The following is a 19,778-nucleotide window of genomic DNA, read 5'->3' as shown; positions in this document are numbered from 1 at the left end:
GCTGAGAGGTGTGGGTCGTCATCGGAGTTGTAGAGGCTTGAACTGACGGCGAGGCTCGGCTCCTTTAAATCTCGCAGCTTGGTGCTGCGAGATTTTCTCCCCTCCGCCACATGTCACCTTCTCATTGCAGCGGTCAACGAGGTTGAGGTCGGGCTCGGCGATGAGGTGGTCGAAGAGGGTGAGGTTGAAGTTGCCGGGGACGGAGAAGACGTCGTTGACGCCGATTTCGACGAGGTGGCAACCGAGGGTGGCATCAGAGGATGCAATGACGGAGGGCGCTACGGAGCTGTGCATTGTAGTGGCGGAGCCGTTCGGTGGGTTGCCTACATCGCCATTGTTGGGATTGCAGGCGTCCAGCGCGCAGATCTTCGAGTCCATGGCCGACAAGAAATTTTTTCCACGCGTCACCCTAAATCTCGCAGCTCCGAGCTGCGAGTTTTGCTCCCTACCACGTGTCAGCTTTCCAGTGGCTACTTTCTTTAAATCTCGCAGCTTGGAGCTGCGAGATTTGGTTCTCTCCTTGTCACACGTCATCTTTTTAGTGGCCATCAATTTAAATTTCGCAGCATCAAGCTGCGAGATTACGTAAGCATTAATTTAGAAATTTTTTTCCCATTTAAAGTATTATTTAATATTTTATTTATCGTTAATAATAAAATGAAAAAAAACTCCCCCTAGAATTTCAAAAAGTCAGAATGTCGTGCACTCATGATTACCTGGTGCGTAGCGTAGGTGAAGGCGAGCCGCCCCTAGCAGCGGCGCCTTTTGGCGCCCCACTGCCAACATAATGCTCCAAGCGTTGATTTCAATGGAATCTTCCCTTCGCGGTTTTGACATCTTCTCCACACAGAAAAGTGTTTTGTTTTGGTTTTTTTTTTATCCCTGTGTTTTTTGGGTCTCTGTCTGCTCTCCTCTGCTTTGCAGCAGATGGGGAGATATATCATCACGGTTGTGTAAGCGGGAGTAGATATGTGGTGCGATAATGGCGGCGCTAGCGGGTGCAGCTTTGTGGGACGGCGTGGCGGCGCTGACGAAGGCAGCACAGGAAAAGGGCAGCGACCCTCGTGTCTGGGCTGCGCAGCTTTCTTCCACTCTCAGCTCCGCCGGCGTATCGCCGCCGTCCACGGAGGTCGCACACTTGCTTGTCTCACACATTTGCTGGGCCAATAACGTCCCCATTGCCTGGAAGTTCTTGGACATGGCTTTGACGGCCAACATCACGCCGCCAATGCTCGTCCTATCTCTTCTCTCCATCAGGTTTCATTTTCTGCTTCTTCCTCTTCTTAAATTTTATTTCGGGGCTTAATTCTCTGAGCGGGGGTTTAAAGGAGGACATTGGTTCTGTCTTCATGAGCGAACGCTGTGTTTTTCTCCTTCCTTTGCTTTGTTTTGTTTTGTTCAATTCATGGTTTTTGTTTTCAACGATAAAGCTCCCTTGAATTGTTCTTCATTCTACATCAATTCTGTTTAGGATTTCGAAAATTTTCTTGTCCCGGTTGCATAATCTGTAAAATGTTTAAAATATTGCATTTAGTTTATTATTTTTGCATTTAATTTATTCTTTTCTTGTTCAACGACCCTCGGTTTTTCCGTGAAATGGTGAAAGCAATTTCATAATTCTTAGTTTCATAATGGATTTTACTCACTAGGGTTACGTTTAATTCACAAAATATATATTGCTAATAGTAGAATAGAATAAGATGGAAATGAAATAAAAAATTTATGGGGATTTAATATTTTAAGAAAAAATACTCATGCAAAAGCTCGTGTTGTTTGGTTAGTCCATTCAAAATGGAATAAGATAGGAAAATGTCCTATTGTGAAAGTTAGGAAATAATCATTCTCTATCTATTTCATGTTATGCATTCATAAAATTTTTAGCGTTGTTATTTACAATATTATGAATCAAATCCACATATTATGTCTCTTCTATTCCTAGGACTAAAGATTCAGTGCACTATACGTAACCTTAGAAAGTCACCCTGGTTGACGGATTTATTTATTTATCTATAGGGTTATACCATGCCGGCAATACCATCCTGGGGCATACCGGCTTTTTATGGAACTCCTAAAGCGACATGCCTTTTCTTTTGCATCTCAAATAAATGGACCGAATTTCCAAAAGTAAGTTTCCCCATTACCTGCATTCCACCAAAACCCTCACCTTAGCCAAAAAAGGAAAAAAAAAAAAAACAAGAAAAGAGAAATGTTTCTCAAGGTAATTGATTTCTGTTGGTTATTTGTATCACATTATGGATTTCCTTGAACTTGCAATAATGTATTTTATGTTGTAGCTTTTGCAATTTAATATGCATTGCTTTAGAATATTTAAGGGAACTTTATTAGAACTATTGGCATCATATTTTGGATTCTAGTCATTACTGTTTACTAGTAAAGTTAGTGAGCTAAAGAATTATTAATATTCTTTTTTCCCATACTTCTTTCATCTAGTTACTTTGTGTTTTACCCTCTGGTTATTGAAGCGATCTTCCTTTTTGACTTCTTAGTTGAACCCCACCAAGGTTGACCTAAATCAACAAGGGAATTGCCATGTCAATGAGGTAAACTTGGCAAGCGTCAACATTAACAGAGAAATTATTAGGTTAGGGAGCATAATTATGTCACATTTTAGATAACCAATCATATCATTGGATTTTGAATGATTTTGAGTGATTTTAAGAAAAGTATAAATTAAATGATTAATTTTTGGTTCAAAATAGTTCGATCCAAGTATATGATTAGTTGTCTAAAATGTGATGTGGACCATGTGATTGGGATGCCTAACGTAATAACTTCTCACTAGGTGCCACATCAGAAAGGTCAGCCTAACTAGGTGCTGCATTAGAAAGGCCAATCTGACCAGAGACGATGTTAAGTAGGCCTAAGAGGCTAGATAAATAAACCTAGTCTCCCTTAAACAATAGGGGAAATGCCAATTGAATATAGCTAGCCTGGTCTTCGTATTAGAAAGCACAAATTGTTGACATTATTCACACTTTGCACATTCAATGGATGAGTTAATTCCAAAACGTCTCCATAAGCATAGGGTGTTACCAAAAATAAAATGGACACCTAACAAAAAGGTAGAAAACCCACCCTTGGCAAAGGTACTCTATCTAATCTAGGCTCCTCTACTCACAAGATCCTAAGATCTCCTGCTAACTTAGGCGTTGGAAGGCCATCACAGGAGCAACCTCCAACGTCGTTTTGTTTTGCAGGTCTTGGGAACAAACAAAGCAACGAGTCTTGTTCATCCATATTTATTTGCTCAGATTTTTGCAGCATCAATTGGCGCCATCTGTGGGAAACCTAGACAAAGTCTTAGGACAAAAACCATGGTGACCATACATGGCAACGTGCCAACTCTGAGAGGATTGCCTTCATGAAGAAGGGAAATGAAATCCTCTATAAACAAGAGACATTAACAAAGCCTTTTGTGCCTCTTGCCAATGGATGGTTGAGACATGAGCTCAAATGAACAAGCTATCTCAAATGAACAATAAGTAATGGAGAAGCCTCTCATCAGCCTTTAGTTTTTGTCTCCACAAGGGATCCACCCCCTCTGCACAATTTTCAGCCTCATAACCACCATATTAATGAAGGGAGAACTTGAAGATGCTTGGATATATTATAGTCTTTAAGGAGGTGAACATCAATGAAGATTGCCTAAAAGTTGGTGAGTAGCTTGGTGCTGGGATTTGCTAGAGAGGCAATTTTATCCCTAGGAAATTTCTCTTTACCAGTTACAGTTGGGGACTACCTTTGATAAATGAAGTTGTAAAACAAGGATTGACATACAATGTGATATTTGGCCAACCTAATTTGAACCAGATGAGAGCCGATACATCAACGTACTACATGCTGATGAAATTTCCCACAAGAATGGGATTGGGGAAATCGTAGTATCAAAACATTGCTCAACAATGCTATGTTGCCACTCTTGAAGAGAAAGCAGAAGTCCTGGTCATCAGCAACCCAGAATCTCAAGATTCATAACTGAGAAGAGCGTGACTAAAGTAGAGATCTTGATGGAAACTGATCTAAGTCTTGTGAGAAGGAATGAATGGTCCATATCAGATCCTTAAAGATCTGATTAGAACGAAGCTGATTGATTTTCTAAGGGCCAATGTCAATATATTCACATAGTCAGCATCCAATATGGCTAGCATTGACTTTTTAGTACTAGTACACATACTATCTACAACACTTGATTCCATGGTTTAAGATAGCAATAATGGTCAGCGAAACAGTAATGGGACAGCCATTGTGCATGTTATGTAATAGGCAATGGTTACCAGATCGCAAATTTGTTTTGTTTGCATTGGGAAACTTGTAGAAACACACATATTTGCATGATTTGGTCCCCTAGAACGTTAAATACTAATGTTTAAAATGATTTTTTGTAAATTTTAGTCAATCTACATGCAACATATTGCAGCAATTGAATGCTACCTTGGTTTTTTCGAGTTGCTATTTGTGAGAAAAGCCCTATATTGGCTAGTTTTCACGACTAATTTTTTTTATTTTTTATTATAAAGGTAAGAAATCATAAATATAATGAAAAAATAAACATCATAACACATTTATTGTTCATAATCCATAACTTCATACTTTGGGCATGCTTCAAGCTTTGTATTTTATATTACAGCCACATAAAAACATAAGCATGTAAACATAAACCAAGTAGCACATAAAACATGGTACGATCCCGTGAAAACATAAAATATGTTTCATTCTGGTCTCTTCTCTCTCTCTCTCTCTCTCTCTCTCTCTCTCTCTTACTTAAGTCCTAAAACATGACCATACAAAGAGTGTGTAGGATCCTTAGAACTTGCATCTCTCTTATTAGCATGAGTATTTTTAATGGTTATCTTAGTCATTTTGCATTATTGTGTGTTGATGGTATGTTATAAGTGAGAGTTAGTAAGGGTATTATGGTAATTGCAATGCACTTTTACATATATTATAAATGGAGGGAGAGATCTATCATCGTGATGAGGACTTCCATTTCACCCAATTATTTAACATGGTATCAGAGCATGATTGTGAGACCTAAACCCTAATTGTTACAGCCACCATCAAAATCAAAGCCTAAAACCCTAAATGCACTGCATGTATACTATGACAGAAGAATTTCCAGCAGCACTATAGCCCTAAAAAACAGCCAGCAGCTGCCGGAATCCAGAACAGTTGTCGGAAATTTCTTGGGTGGCACTGCCAGTTCAGGTAAACAAAATCCATTATAGAGTTTGCAAAACACAACACCATAGTCACCCACAAACACTGCCTATCTATCTCCATTGAAACTTTTCAGTAAAGTGGAAGTGGTAATCTTACATGGTATCAGAGCTGGCTAGGAGGTCTGGGTTCTGTCTTGTTGCCTGCATTTATTATGGGGCGTTTAAAAAAATTATTTAATTCCCCATAATGGGTATTATTTATTGTGTTTTTTTCTCTGCATGTGCTGCCAGGCTACTCGTGCAGGGAGTGTTAAAGGTTGATATACATTGTTGGTCCACAACCTAATAACTTAAGCTTTTAATAAAGTGGTTATCTAACAAGTATGAAAGCTACTATTAGGGCCACTTCCAACTCCTTCAAAGGGGCTTGGTGATCATTTTTTTAGTTGGGAGATTGTGTGTAGTTATAAGGAGGAAAGGCACTTTGGGATTGGTAATTTAGTGTCTAAAAATACGACCCTTTTGGGCAAATGGCTAGGGTTGTTTCCCTTTGATGAAAACTCCCCTTGGCACAAAGTGATTAAAAGTAAATTTGGTGATAGCTGAATGATTGGGTACTAATATGGGTCCTAGATGTTTCATTGGATTTCTTTGTAGACTTATATCGCAAGTTTACCCTTCTTTTATTACTTTGACTAAGTAGAAAGTTGGGGAAATGGTTCTCATGTACGTTTTTGGGTGGTTTGTTTGATTGTTTTTTTTTTTTTTTTTGGGGGGGGGGGGGGGGGGGGGGGGGGGGTTAAATATTTTTTCTCGTCTCTTAGTGTCTTTCATCTGTTTGTGACACCTTCACTTCTTCTTCTTCTTTTGACTCGTGACTTTAGAGTTTATTGGGATTTTTATTTTAGAAGAGGTCAATGATCGGGAGTTGGAGTAGCTTGCTTATTTTACTGTGTGTTAGAGGGAGGTCAGGTTTCTGATAGGAGGGATGCTAGGGAGAGGGTTCTGGATTCTTTGGATGAATTCTCTTCTGAGTCCTTTTTTTGGCCATCTTATCATGTCCAATGTGCTTTCTATAATTCCATCCTTCATTGCTGTATTTGGGAGTCAAAATTCCCTTCTAAGTTCAAATATTTTGTTTGGTTGGTGGCCCTTAATAGATTTAACACCAACAATCTGTTGCAGATTAAGGGTCCTTTTGAGGCATTGTTGCTAGATGTGTGTATATTGTGTTTTAACAGTTCAGAGACCGTACCTCATCTATTTCTGCACTGTCCATTTTCTTGGGGCATGTGGAGAAGAGTGTTTTGGTGCCATCTTCAGAAGATGGTGGATGAGGTTTTGATTGTTTCTTTTATTGGATTTGAGAAGAGGACGGCTGCTACAACTATGTAGAAGTGTGTGCTCTTTGCAAATATGTGGGGATTTGGTTGGAGCAAAACTCATGAGTTTTTAATGGGAGGAAGCAGTCTCCAAATCTGCTTTGGATAGGATTTGGCATCCCTTTTGGCATTTTGTGCTGGCTGTTTTAAAGGTATATGTTTTGAAGATCTTCAGTGGGACCATAAGGCTTTATTGTTTTGATTCTTCATTTCTCATTTTATGGATTTGTTATCCTTGTCATTGCATATTCTTCTCTTCCAATCAATGAAGTTCTTTTTATATACATATATTTTAAAAAATGTTGAAGCTTGATGTAACAGCTTAAGATTTTAAGTAAATTGGTAATTTAACATGGTACTAGAGCTGGTTACCAGGAGGTCTTGGGCTAGCCTTCTTGCCTGCATTTATTGTGTGGTTTTTAAAAATATTATTGCGTTCCCTATCATGGGTGTTATATATCGTGTGTTTATCTCTCCATGTGTTGTCAGGCTACATGTACGGGGGAGTGTTGAAGCTTGATATACATTGTTGGCCAACAACCTAACGGCTTAGGCTTTTAGGTAAAGTGGTAATCTAACAAAACCTAATCCCTCTATACTCTTTTACACACATCCCGGAGCGACATGTGCACAATTCATAACTATCCTGCACAGAAGCTGAAGTGGCATTTATTTCAGTGCAACATTCTAGCTTTGGGCAGAGAGTTGCAATGATCACAATTAGACCCTTGGGCATTGTTGATACTCATTTTGACCATACACTTTTAATTTGGTATTTTCCTCAAAATTTGGGAATAACCCATATTCCCTTGTTTATGAGAGAACAAAAGCTCGTTTGTGTCAATTTTAGGCTCTAATCCCATGTTCGTAGAGTTAGAGATCAATTTTATGGCTTTAATTAGATATTTATAGCTTATTCTAAGCATCCCTTGCTTAGAATATGCTTTCATTTGTTTCCAAACTCCCTTATCCTTAAATTGTATTTGTGGAAATAAGGGGTTTTTGACAAAGCCTAGCCCTATTTTTTTTATGAATAATGGCCGAGGGAGCTTGGAGAGGGGGGATTACGTCCACTCTTTGAGAGAACTAGAGAGAGTTAGAGATAAAAAGAGAGGGAGGAGCAAGAGAGTGTATGTTAATCTTTTGGAGGGATAGTGAGCTAGAGACAAACAAGAGAGGGGGGGAAAGAACGATTGCAGAACCTAGAGGAGGTCTGAGAGAGTGAACAATAGAGGATAGAGAGAAGAGAGAGAGAGAGAGAGAGAGAGTAGTAGTAAGAAAGATAAAGAGAAAGAAGAGAAGCTCTTGTTGGAAGTTAGGTGGTTCGATTTCTAGAGGTTCCGGTGTGACTTGTTGTGGCTAGCAGTGGCTGGCAAGGTTCATCATGACCACCTGAAGCTCCATGAGGCAGCCGTTGCTTCCTGCAGGCAAGATTGGAAAAAAAAGGGGGGGGGGGGGAAGAACAGTGTTCTCTAGCTAGCCAGAGGCCACCGGAGGCTTTGCCGGATGGCTGCAAATGGAGCTGGAGCAAGAGGGATCCAAGGTGGTGGGAGCGGCACCCATAGATGGGCTGCTACAGCCCATTGTGCATGGAACTCATCTAACGTGCAAACTAGGTCTTTTCTTCATATTTCCTCATTTACTTTCTCTCTTTTTTTTTTTTGATAGGCCAATGATGAAATCCTTAAATTCATTTTTCAAAAATCAAGTCATGCTTCCAAAATCACATCATCTTCAAATAAAATTTTCAAAAACTATCCTTTTCAAATATTTATTTTTAAATTAAAATTCTTCTAAAAAATGGAATTCATTTAATTGCTTTCCCTCCCCTCCCCATTACAAATTTTGGAAATCAAAATTCTATGGCCCCGTTCTTTCCTCCTCTTTTAAATGCCCTATGGCTACATAATAAAGGCCATATGGGTCATCCCTTTTGTCCTAAAACCACAGCATTCTTGGTGTTTGATTTGGGTGCATAAGGGAAATATCCATTCTTTTTTTATTTTTTATTTTTTTTTAAATTTCCTTCCAATTTTCTTTCCTTTTAGGACAAACGTCCAACCAAATGATGAGAACCGTTCTTAGAATGGATGTCGTAAGGTGCCTAACACCTTAATTAGACTCCAGAACTCGCTTGTCGTAGAACATTAGGGTTTTCTTTATTTTTTCCCTTCCCCAAAAGATGAAGTTGTGGCTCTGTTTTATCTTATTCATTCCACCATTTTGATCCTCGCCACATCGCACCTAGATAGAAACCAATGTTGACATGCATACATGCCCAAAGTAAAAAAAACATACAAAGGAAGCTACTCTGCACCAAGTTCCCAAAGGAACCGAGTTATGGGATTGGGAGAGCAATTGATGATGGGTAACTCAACTAAGGTACAGCCTAAATCAACCTGGTTGATAAGTGCCATGTTAGCAAAGTTAACGCGGTTAAATAGCAGCTGGACAAAGCTGGTATGCTCTTCATTAGGGAAAACACAAATTCCGTGCATCAATCTCCTTGCATGAAGAGCCCAAAAATATAAATAGGGGGTTATTCACAGCAATATTTTTTAATTCCCAAAAGGTCCTAACACTTCCATAATCATAGTGGAAAGCCTAACAAAAAGGCAGAAAACCTGTAGCGAAGTTACACAATCTAATTTTAGGCCCTCCACTCACAAGATTCCAAGGATCTCATATTGACTTAGGCATTGGAGTGTCATTGCTGGAGCAACCTCCAGTGTGGTTTTGTTTTGTAAGTATTAAAACAGACAAAGCAACAAACTCAACCATAATAAATTCATCCATATTGCTGCTTAGATTTTTGCAACTTCAACTTCTTTATATTTTATAAGTGAGTTTAAATCCAAGAAGAAAATATAAATGTCTATTGTTCAAATTTCTTGTCAAGGGCCAGCCCTACTTCTTGAACAAAAATGTTGTGATTATACACTTACTTTTTTAGCAACCATCTGGATATGGCTTTGTTAATGGTATAATTTATTTTTATACTCAAGTGGCTGTTCTCTCAGTCAAATAGTAATGACAAGTTCATAAGAAAAAACATTAAAATGTTGTAAATTATACAAACGAAGCTAGGTGACATTAGATTTTTTTTGTTAAAATAATCTTCATTTGGATTAAAGATTTTGTGAGAGAAAAAAGAAAAGAAAAGTAAATATGACAAATTCAATTTTCCATTTTATTTTCTCTTTATATTGAATATGATCAAGAATGAAAATTTATTCAAATATGAATGTGAACAAATATTAAAAAAAAATCTTTCTCATTTTCCTTAACCACCAAACAAGAAAAGTAGACTCCTTGATATTTTCCACTTTAGTGATTGTTTTGAGTAATCTTCATTTGTGGAGTGTTGGCTCAGATAGCTGGTATACATATGAAACAGCTATCATACCCTGCTTTTGCTTACTGTGTGACAGCCATTGCTTGTCTTTTTTAGATGGTTTTCCTCTGCATGCAACTACAATGAATAATTTGGTTGCTCGTGTTAATACATATTTGCTTTCTGATTGCAGGATCATGAAATCTATAGATGAAATTCTTCATCTTTCCCAAATATTTGGTCTTCAGGCTTGTGAACCTGGGACTCTTGTGGTTGAGTTTGTCTTTTCAATTGTATGGCAGTTACTTGATGCATCATTAGATGATGAAAGGTTGCTGGAGCATACTTCAGAAAAAAAGTCTAAATGGCCAACTAAATCACAGGATATGGAAATATGTGGTCATGATAGCTTTAATGAGAAGAGAACTGAACTTCATGAAGGAATGCACAAAATAAATACTTTAATGGCTATTGAGATAATTACAATATTTCTTGACAGTAGAGTAACTTCCAAGATTCTTCACTTGGCACAGAAAAACATGTAAGTACTTTGTATACTGGTTACATGTTTTCATTTTATTTTATTTGGTTCTTTTTGGTTCAGTCCAGCTTCACTCCAGCATTTGTTTTGTGAGGTGGGAACTCGAAAACAAGTTGTTCATGGAGTGGTTGCTGTATTTTCTTATGATATACTGACTTTTGGGTAGCTCTGTCATCTAATAAATCAGAGTAGATTACATCAATGATAAAAGTAAGTTGCCTTCTCATTCTTAGGCCTTCACACTGGGTAGGTTTCATGCAACGGCTGCAACTCCTTGTGGCAAATTCTTTGGTGTTGAGGAACTCAAACCATATGACTCATGAGGCCCTTTTACAGTTGACATCTGATACAGATGACAACCTATCAAGGAAGTGCAAAATGCGTTCACCTAAACAGTTTCATGCTATAATGGCTTCTGGATCTATTATATCTTCTGCTGGTCAGTTTTATGGAGCTAGTGGTTCTGCACTCTGGCTTCCTTTTGATATCTATTTTGAAGACAATATGGAAGGGTTACAAGTGGCATCAATTAGCGCTACTGCTACCCTCACCGGTATAATTCTTTTCTATTTTATTTTTTTTCCAAAGCTTAAAAAATTGTAGCTTTATTTAAAAATTAAAACTAATGTGCCTTTAATTATTTGAATCAGTTTGATTAAACTACTTCGATGTTGCAGGTTTGGTAAAGGCATTGCAAGCTGTTAACAACACCGCGTGGCATGATACGTTCTTAGGTCTATGGATTGCAGCTCTCCGGCTTGTTCAAAGGGTATGAACTCAAATGAAATACTCCTTCAAACCAATGTTTTTTAAGGAAAAGACATAAATTGGGCATTTAACCCTTACGAAGCAAGGCAGGCCTTACTGCATAAACCTTTTGGAAATTAATTTTTTAGATGAAAATATGTAAATAAAATTACATATTTTTTAAAATGAATAAAAAATAGGAAAATTACAAATAAATTTTTAAAAAGAAAAACTACATTGTATACTAATTGTCCATTCTAATACCAACTTGAATTCATTAAAGTGATAAAATAAAAAAGTTCAAAATTTTTATTATCTAAGATTTTTTTTTTCCCTCTAGGAGGTAGGGCTACTCTCATTCAGGCTTGTCTTTTCAGTATCCCACTGTATTTTCTTTCTATTTTTAAAATTCCTGCGGGGGTTTCTTGCAAGATTGAGAGAATTATGAGAGATTTCCCGTGGTCACGGGTAGAGGGTTTTAAAGACCATTTGGTGAGATGGGAGGTGGTTTGCAGGTCTAAACAGAAGGGTTGTTTGAGTCTTGGAAATTTGGTGCTAAAAACACAGTGCTCTTGGCCAAATGGCTTTGGCGGTTCCCACTAGACGATTCTTCTTGTGGCATAGAGTTGTTAAAAGCAAGTTTGGGCTTGATGAGAATGGTAGGATACTAATTTGGGTTGTAGACGTTCTTCGGAAAGTCCATGGAATGCTATTTCTCAGATTTATCACCTTTTTATTCCCCACACTACTTTTTTATTGGGTAGGGGCTGCAATATCTGTTTTTGGAAAGACCTTTGGTTGGGGAGTGTTGTTTTATCCTCCTCTTTTCCTCCCCTATTTTGTTTGAGCTCGGGACAGAATGATTCCATTTCTTTCTTTATTGTAGAGCCGGGTGGTCCTTTATCTATAATGGCTTCTGGATCTATAATGGGATTTTAACTTTTGGAGATCCTTGAATGATAAGGAGACTGAAGAGTTATCCTCTTTGTTGGCCTGTTCGGTCTCTTTGGAAATTGGAAGTTGATAGTTGATCTTGTCTTTGGATCCCTTAGGGTTTTATTCCTGCAAATATTTTTATGAGTTGTTGACTTGTACTGATTTTTCCTTTCCTTTCTATAAAACTATTTGGAAGGCAAAAATCCCCCTATAAAATCAAAGCTTTTCTTTGGTTGTGCTTAATAGGATCAACATCAATAACTTGTTGCAGATTAGGAGGCCTTTGAAGGCTTTCTCCAGATGTCTGTGTGATTTGATTTAACTATTTAGAAACTGCTCCGCATCTTTTCATGCATTGTGATTTTTCCTGGAGGGTATGGAACAAGTTATATAATTATTTTGGAGAATGTTGGTGACAACTAAAGTGTAGTCCCAACAGGGGGGGTGAATTGGGTTATTTAGACCTTTTATGAATTCTTAACCTCTTTTAATTCTTTTAATGAATTCTTGACTTGTTGATTTATCCAATACACAACAAATACTTAAGTCTTTATTCAATTCTCAAAAACAATATTCAATCCACAACCATTCACTAACAAAGTAACCAATTGATCAACCAAACTTTAAACCATTCAACTACAATATATTCATTCAATCAAACATTCTATCAAAAAAGCTTTATAACAATTCTCAGCTTTTATTAACAGCCCTATGTGTATAAATTTGATTTAAGTCTTGTAGTAATGAAATTTGTTTTTTCAATGCAAACCACAACTCAAACTCCCAACAACTCAGAATTTAAATAAACTCTTAGTTAATTTGTCTTTGGGTGTTAACCAATCAACGTACTCCCTTTGAGGTTTTCGCAAAGTATTGATCAACCAACGTACTCCATTTCGGTTTCTGTAATCCCAAAACCAAATTAAACTTAAGTTTATTTAATTTCCAAATTACGCAGTATTTATGATTAAGAAATTAAATCATCCACGCAGTTTATATGTTTGCTGGAAATTAAAGAGAATAAAAGAAAGAGAGTGACACCACAATTTTTACGAGGTTCGGCTTATCCCCAGCCTACGTCCTCGCCTTTGGCAAACTACCAAAGGATTCCACTAAACCAGTTCCTTTCCGGGCGGAACAACATTGTTACACACTCCTTCAGTAGGTTAGAGCTACGCCTTTCCAAGTGATACCCCACACTCCGTCCAACAACGATTCAAGAACCTGAACCGTCTACAAAACCAAAACAATATTCGGTGTACAAAGACACTCTCGAACAGAGCAAATTAGTACAACAATTCAGCACTATAATATATTTCAAAGTAAATAACAATATGGAATGAAATTGAAGCTTAGTGTAAATCTATCACAGGTATAATTTTTGATTGATTGAAAGATTTAGATTTGATTGCTCAATTTCGGTGGAAGAAGATTAGCAAAAATTCAGTTGGAAGAACAGCAAGGTGTGAGCAAGATGGCCTTTTAGAATTCAGAGCACTTGAGAGTATTTAATTGCTGAATAATTTCTTGGTATATTTGATCCTTGGGTTTAATCATGTATTTATAGAATTAAAAGAAATATTTTTGTGTTGCCCAAGTTGCTTGTAATATACCCCAAGTTTTCACAAAGTTTGGTGCCCAAGAAACCAATTTTAGAAACTTTTCCCGGCTGTTAAAATTTCAAAATTTTCGAAGGTCGGGCGCCTATCAAAAAGGGTTAGGTGCCTGCCTAGCTTTTTTAAAGAGGCAGTAGGGTGTCATGCTTCTGGGGGAACACGGTCAGGCTTCTCAGATTGCAAAGTCAGGCTTCTCGGAGAACATGGTCAGACTTCTATCCTGCTGTCAGCTTCGAGCACCCTTCAGTTTTTTGCTCGTAACTTTTTCTATATAACTCCAAATTTGATGTTCTTGGTATCAACCGAAAGTTAAGAGAAAATCCCACAACTTTCATGTTGAACACATTTTAAAATAAGGAGTGTTTGATAGAGAAAAATGTACATCAATGCGGATGTAGAAAAAATAATAGCATTTGGAAAAATCCTATTTTTGGTGTTTTTCATTCCAAAAATAATTTTAACCTTTTTGAAATAATTTTTGACCTTATAAAAATATTTTCCAAGTATTTTAAAAAGTATCTAGGTCCAAGTAATTAACCTAAGAGTTTTATGCAACCATACTGAAATTATTTGAAGTAGTTACATAAAACTTCCTTAAGATTTTAAATCCTTCAACTCTTGAAGTCTTTATGTATGTCCTTGCTTTGAGTCCATCTTTTCTTCAAGCTTTCAATGTACTTTAGGCTTTTAACAAGTTCGCTTTAATATGCATGGTCTCATAATCTTCAAACTTTATTAAATCATCTTTGAATCCATTCCTTGAGCTTCATATGATCATCCTTCTTTGAAATATAAGCTTTTAATGGATCCTTGTGAATACTTGAACTTGCATTTTCATAATTGATTCCTAAAATGTCATCACTTAACCAAATATGTTAAGTTGCTCTTGTTTGTTATCATCAAAACAAGATTTTAAGCTTTGTAAGGCCAACAGTTGGGTTTGTCTAGAGATAGTAGAGGAGTTTTTGACAATTTCTTTTATTGGTTTGTTGTGTCGGGCACCCCACTTGTGCCAAACATCAATACTACAACTATTGCTATTGAATATATAAGAAATTAAAGTAATGTAGAAACTAATAATAAAATAGTAAAAAGAGCAAGACAAGAAATTTACGAGGTTCGGTATAGAATTACCTACGTCCTCGGACGCCGATGATTAATTCACTACTTTTTGACAAAGTACAACTTTTGAGGTGTGTTTTACAAATGAAGAGTTGAACTCTTTATATAGCTTCAACCTCAAATCCAAAAAACACTTCTCTTCAATGTGGGACAAATAATATAAAAAATTCAAAACAACCTTTTATACTAATATGGAACTATTCTACCAATGTGGGACAAAAAACAACAAATCTCCACCTTGACGATAAATTCAACAAATTTTTCAGTCACCAACATTTTCTGGATTTCCACATCATCGGCACCTTCTAAAAATATTCATACTTGCAGGATATTGATCAGGTCCAACAATATTTGAACTTGATTGTTGTCACAATCTTGATCAACATATCTGCGAGATTTTCAGTTGTAGCAATCTTCTGAAGAAGTATCTTGCTTCCATCAATAATATCCGGCATAAAATGAAACCGAACGTCGATGTGCTTCGTTCGTGCATGGTAGACTTGATTCTTTGCCAAATGAATAGCACTCTGGCTATCACAGAACACAATAATGTGCTTCTGAACAACTACCAAATTTTCAAGTAAACCCTGCAACCAAATATCTTCCTTAACAGCCTCTGAAGCTGCCATGTACTCTGCTTCTGTTGTAGACAAGGCAATGGTAGACTGTAAGGTAAATCTCCAACTCACCGGACCATTAGCAAATGTAAAAACATATCCAGTAGTTGATCACCGTTTATCCAAATCACCTGCATAATCCGAATCCACATATCCAACAACACGTTGAACAATAGTATTATTTTTCTCAAATACTATACCAATATCAATCGTATTCATAATATATCTCAAAATCTATTTCACAGCTTGCCAATGTCCTTTACCCAGATCATGCATATACCTGCTCACCATACTAACAGCTTGTGAAATATCAGGTCTAGTATAAACCATTGCATACATCAGACTACCAACAGCACTTGCATAAGGAACCTATGACATATACTTATGTTCCTTATCTGATTTAGGAGATAAAGCCGCACTAAGTTTGAAATGAGGAGCAAGAGGAGTGCTTACTGGTTTTGACTGCTCAGACATGCCAAAACTCTGTACTACCTTCTTCAAATACTGTTTCTGAGACAAACTAACTTTTTCTCTCATTCAGTCTCTGCGATCTCCATGCCAAGTATCTTCTTTGCTTCACCAAGATCTTTCATCTCAAACTCTTGATTTAATTGACTTTTCAACTTGTTGATTTCTTCCATATTCTTTGAAGCTATCAACATATCATCAACATACAAGAGTAAAATATAAAATATCTATTTTGCAATCTGCGAAAATAAACACAATGATCATGTTTATTTCTGATGTACTTTTGACCCATCATAAATTGATGAAATCGTTTGTACCACTATCTTGGATACTGTTTTAAACCATACAACGATTTACCCAGTTTACATACCCAATTTTCTTTTCCAACAACCTAAAATCCACCTGGCTGACTCATAGATTTCCTCTTCCAAATTACCATGTAAAAATGCAGTTTTTATATCGAGGTGAACTAGTTCAAGATCAAATTGTGCTACCAAAGCCAACAAAATTCGAATGGAAGAATGTTTAACAACTGGAGAAAATACCTCATTATAATCAATGCCTTCCTTCTATGCGTAGCCCTTAGCTACCAATCTAGCTTTGAAGCGAACATTATTTGCATCTGGAAATCTTTCTTTCTTTACATAAACCCATTTGCAACCAATTGCGTTCTTACCCTTTGGCAGCTGGGCTAGCTCCCAAGTTTGATTCTGATGAAGAGACTGCATTTTTCCATCCATTGTTCTTTTCCACTTGTCTGATTCAGAGTTCCTCATTGCTTCTATGAAAGTGTAAGGAACATTATCATCCACAACTGGAAGTGCATAGACCACCATATCAGTATACCGGGTAGGTTTTCGAATTTCTCGTCTTGGCCTTTAAAAAACAATTGATTCTTGTTGTTGTGAAGATTTTTGAATTGAAATCTTCTCTTCTTGTACACTATCCCCCACTGTAACAGGAGGGTTATCTTGTGTAGTCTCATTTCTCATTGGGTTTCCCAAAATTGTCTCAACCTACACCTGTTGTTGAGTACCACTGGTCTTCTCTTCAACTCGTGACTCCTTGCGTATTGTTTTCTTCATCATTGCAAGTTCATCAAAAGTCACATCCCTGCTTAAAATCATTTTTTTCGTCTCTAGACACTGAAGATAATATCCTTTGGCTCCTGCATTTATTCCCAAGAATATTGCTTTCTTGGCTCTTGGATCCAACTTAGATTCTTTAACATGATAATAAGCCATAGTACCAAATACATGTAAAGAATCATAATCACTAGCAGACTTTCCAGACCATACCTCATAGGGTGTTTTTCCCCCTATTACAGATGATGGTAGACGATTGATGAGATGACACGCATATCTAACAGCCTTAGCCCAAAACCTTTTGTCTAACCCAGCATTAGACAACATACATCGAACTTTTTCCAGCAAAGTCTGATTCATGCGCTCTGCCACTCCATTCTGCTGTGGTGTATTTCGAACTGTGAAGTGTCGAACAATACCTTCATTTTAACATACCTTCATAAATGGGTCACTCATGTATTCACTACCATTATCTGATCTGAGCTGTTTAATCTTTTGTCAAGTTTGAGTTTCAACTAATTTTTTCCACTTAAGGAAAATATCACACACTTCATTTTTATGCTTCATAGAATACACCCAAACTCTTCGGGAAAAATCATCAACAAAAGTGACAAAATAATGCATATCACCCAACGAAGTCGTTTTTGTGGGCCCCCATACATCTGTATGGATGTAGTCTAAAATACTTTCAGTCTAATGGATTGATGTGCCAAATTTCTCTCTAGTTTGTTTTCCCAGAATGCAATGCTCACAAAATTCAAGTTTGCATACCTTTGCACCCTTTAACAAACCTCGCTTAGCTAATTGTTGCAAAGATTTTTCTCCTGCATGTGCTAATCGCATATGTCATAACTTAGTTGTATCTGAATTTGCATCTTTCTCAGAAACAACAGCTGCTGAGCCAATAACTGTACTATCTTGTAAATAATACAAGTTATTTTTCCTTATTCCTTTCATCACCACCAGCGCACCTGATTTAATCTTTAAGGTTTCATCTTTCAAAGTGATAGTGAACCCTTTAGATTCGAAGGCACCAAATGAAATTAGATTCTTCTTTAGGTTTGGAACATACCTTACATCAGTCAAGGTCTTAATAGTTCCATCTTGACATTTCAACTGTATTGATCATATTCCAATTGCTTTACAAGTATTATCATTTTCCATAAAAACAACCCCAGCATCTAATTCTTCAAAATTAGAAAACCATTCCCTATTGGGACACATGTGAAAGGAACAACCACAATTCAAAATCCACTCGCCAAAATAATGTGATGAAGATGTTCCAACAAGAGAAAAATCTGACTCAGTTCCATCATCATTGGCTATACTGGCATGTGCTTTGCCCTTATTCTTCTGTTGTAATTTAGGGCAATCTTTCTTCCAATGCCCTCTCTCACGACAAAAGTCGCATTCATCTTTAGCAAGTCTCCCACGAGATTTACTTCTCCCATGAGATTGACTCTTCCTTCTAGGCATACGACTCTGAGAACATCCCCTTTTTGTTAGTGCTTCTGCTATTTCCTTGTGGACCCTCTGATCCTTCTTTATGCATTCAGTACTAATCAATGCAGTACAAACAGCATCATAAGTAACTTTATCTTTCCCATACAATAAAGTGGTGGTCAAATATTCATACTCATCAGGGAGAGAATTTAGTAACAATATGACTTTATCCTCATCTTTCACCTATTCATCCAAATTTAACAAATCGGCCAAAATTTTATTGAAAACATTTATGTGGTCATTAATTGAAATACCTGGTTGATACTGGAAGCGAAACAATTTCTTTTTCAAATAGAGCCGATTTTCCAGACTCTTGGTCATAAATGTATCTTCCAATGTCTTCCACAATTTCTTTACAGATGTCTCCCTCATAACACAATATTTCTGATTTTTGGCGAGACACAGACGAATCGTACCACATGCCTGACGATTGATCTTTTCCCAATCTTTGTCACCCATATCTACTGGTTTATCATCCAAAGTAATATCTAGTTCTTGTTGATACAAGATGTCTATCACCTCACATTGCCACATACCAAAATTATTGGTACCATCAAATTTCTCCTCCTCAAACCGAGCATTAGCTATCGTCTTCAATGATGATGTCGAAGCCGAAGGGGTTGGAGTTCGTGTGGACAATGTTTCTTTTACTGCTGCACTAGTTTTTGCCATCTTCTATATATTCAATAGCAATCAACAAAGCAAAAGGCCTAGGATGAATAGTACGTACTAACTATGTCTACTCTGCTTTATCCTATGAAATTCCACTTTGATCAGACCGACCTCCAGGGAGCGACTGAGCCGCAATGGTCTCTGAGCACTCGCTTAGATAAGGTCTTTCTTAGGCATCAAACGTGGAATCAAGGATCCTAACAGAGGAACACCTCCGTATCAACACTATTCAACCTAGCTCTGACAACAATTGTTGTGCCGGGCACCCCACTTGTGCCAAACACCAATACTACAACTATTGCTATTGAATATATAAGAAATTAAAGTAATGCAGAAACTAATAATAAAACAGTAAAAAGAACAAGGAAAGAAATTTACGAGGTTCGGTATAAAATTACCTACGTCCTCGGGTGCCGATGATCAATCCACTACTTCTTGACAAAGTACAACTTTTGAGGTGTGTTTTACAAATGAAGAGTTGAGCTTTTTATATAGCTTCAACCTCAAGTCCAAAAAACACTTCTTTCCAATGTGGGACAAATAATATAAAAAATTCAAAACAACCTTTTATACTA

The 19,778-nt window shown here is 37.1% G+C and overlaps 1 protein-coding gene across 2 annotated transcripts in view; it reads left to right on the top strand.

The window, feature by feature from the left end:
* The first annotated feature begins 843 nt into the window (after positions 1-843).
* LOC131155218 (mediator of RNA polymerase II transcription subunit 33A-like) overlaps positions 844-19,778 on the top strand; it is a 30,257-nt gene continuing 11,322 nt past the window's right edge. Inside the window, exons 1-5 of one of the 2 annotated variants that reach the window (XM_058108197.1) lie at positions 844-1,257; positions 2,014-2,124; positions 10,090-10,437; positions 10,671-10,990; positions 11,115-11,206. In XM_058108197.1, coding sequence (XP_057964180.1) covers positions 983-1,257; positions 2,014-2,124; positions 10,090-10,437; positions 10,671-10,990; positions 11,115-11,206 — 1,146 coding nt within the window. In that variant the 5' untranslated portion in view covers positions 844-982. The remainder of the gene's footprint in view (positions 1,258-2,013; positions 2,125-10,089; positions 10,438-10,670; positions 10,991-11,114; positions 11,207-19,778) is intronic. The other variant, XM_058108199.1, reaches the window with a different exon arrangement.

Source organism: Malania oleifera, chromosome 5, assembly GCF_029873635.1.
Source record: "Malania oleifera isolate guangnan ecotype guangnan chromosome 5, ASM2987363v1, whole genome shotgun sequence".
Classification (NCBI taxonomy): domain Eukaryota; kingdom Viridiplantae; phylum Streptophyta; class Magnoliopsida; order Santalales; family Ximeniaceae; genus Malania; species Malania oleifera.
The sequence above is the reverse complement of the archived record's forward strand: the minus strand, read 5'-3'. Positions and strand labels throughout refer to the sequence as shown.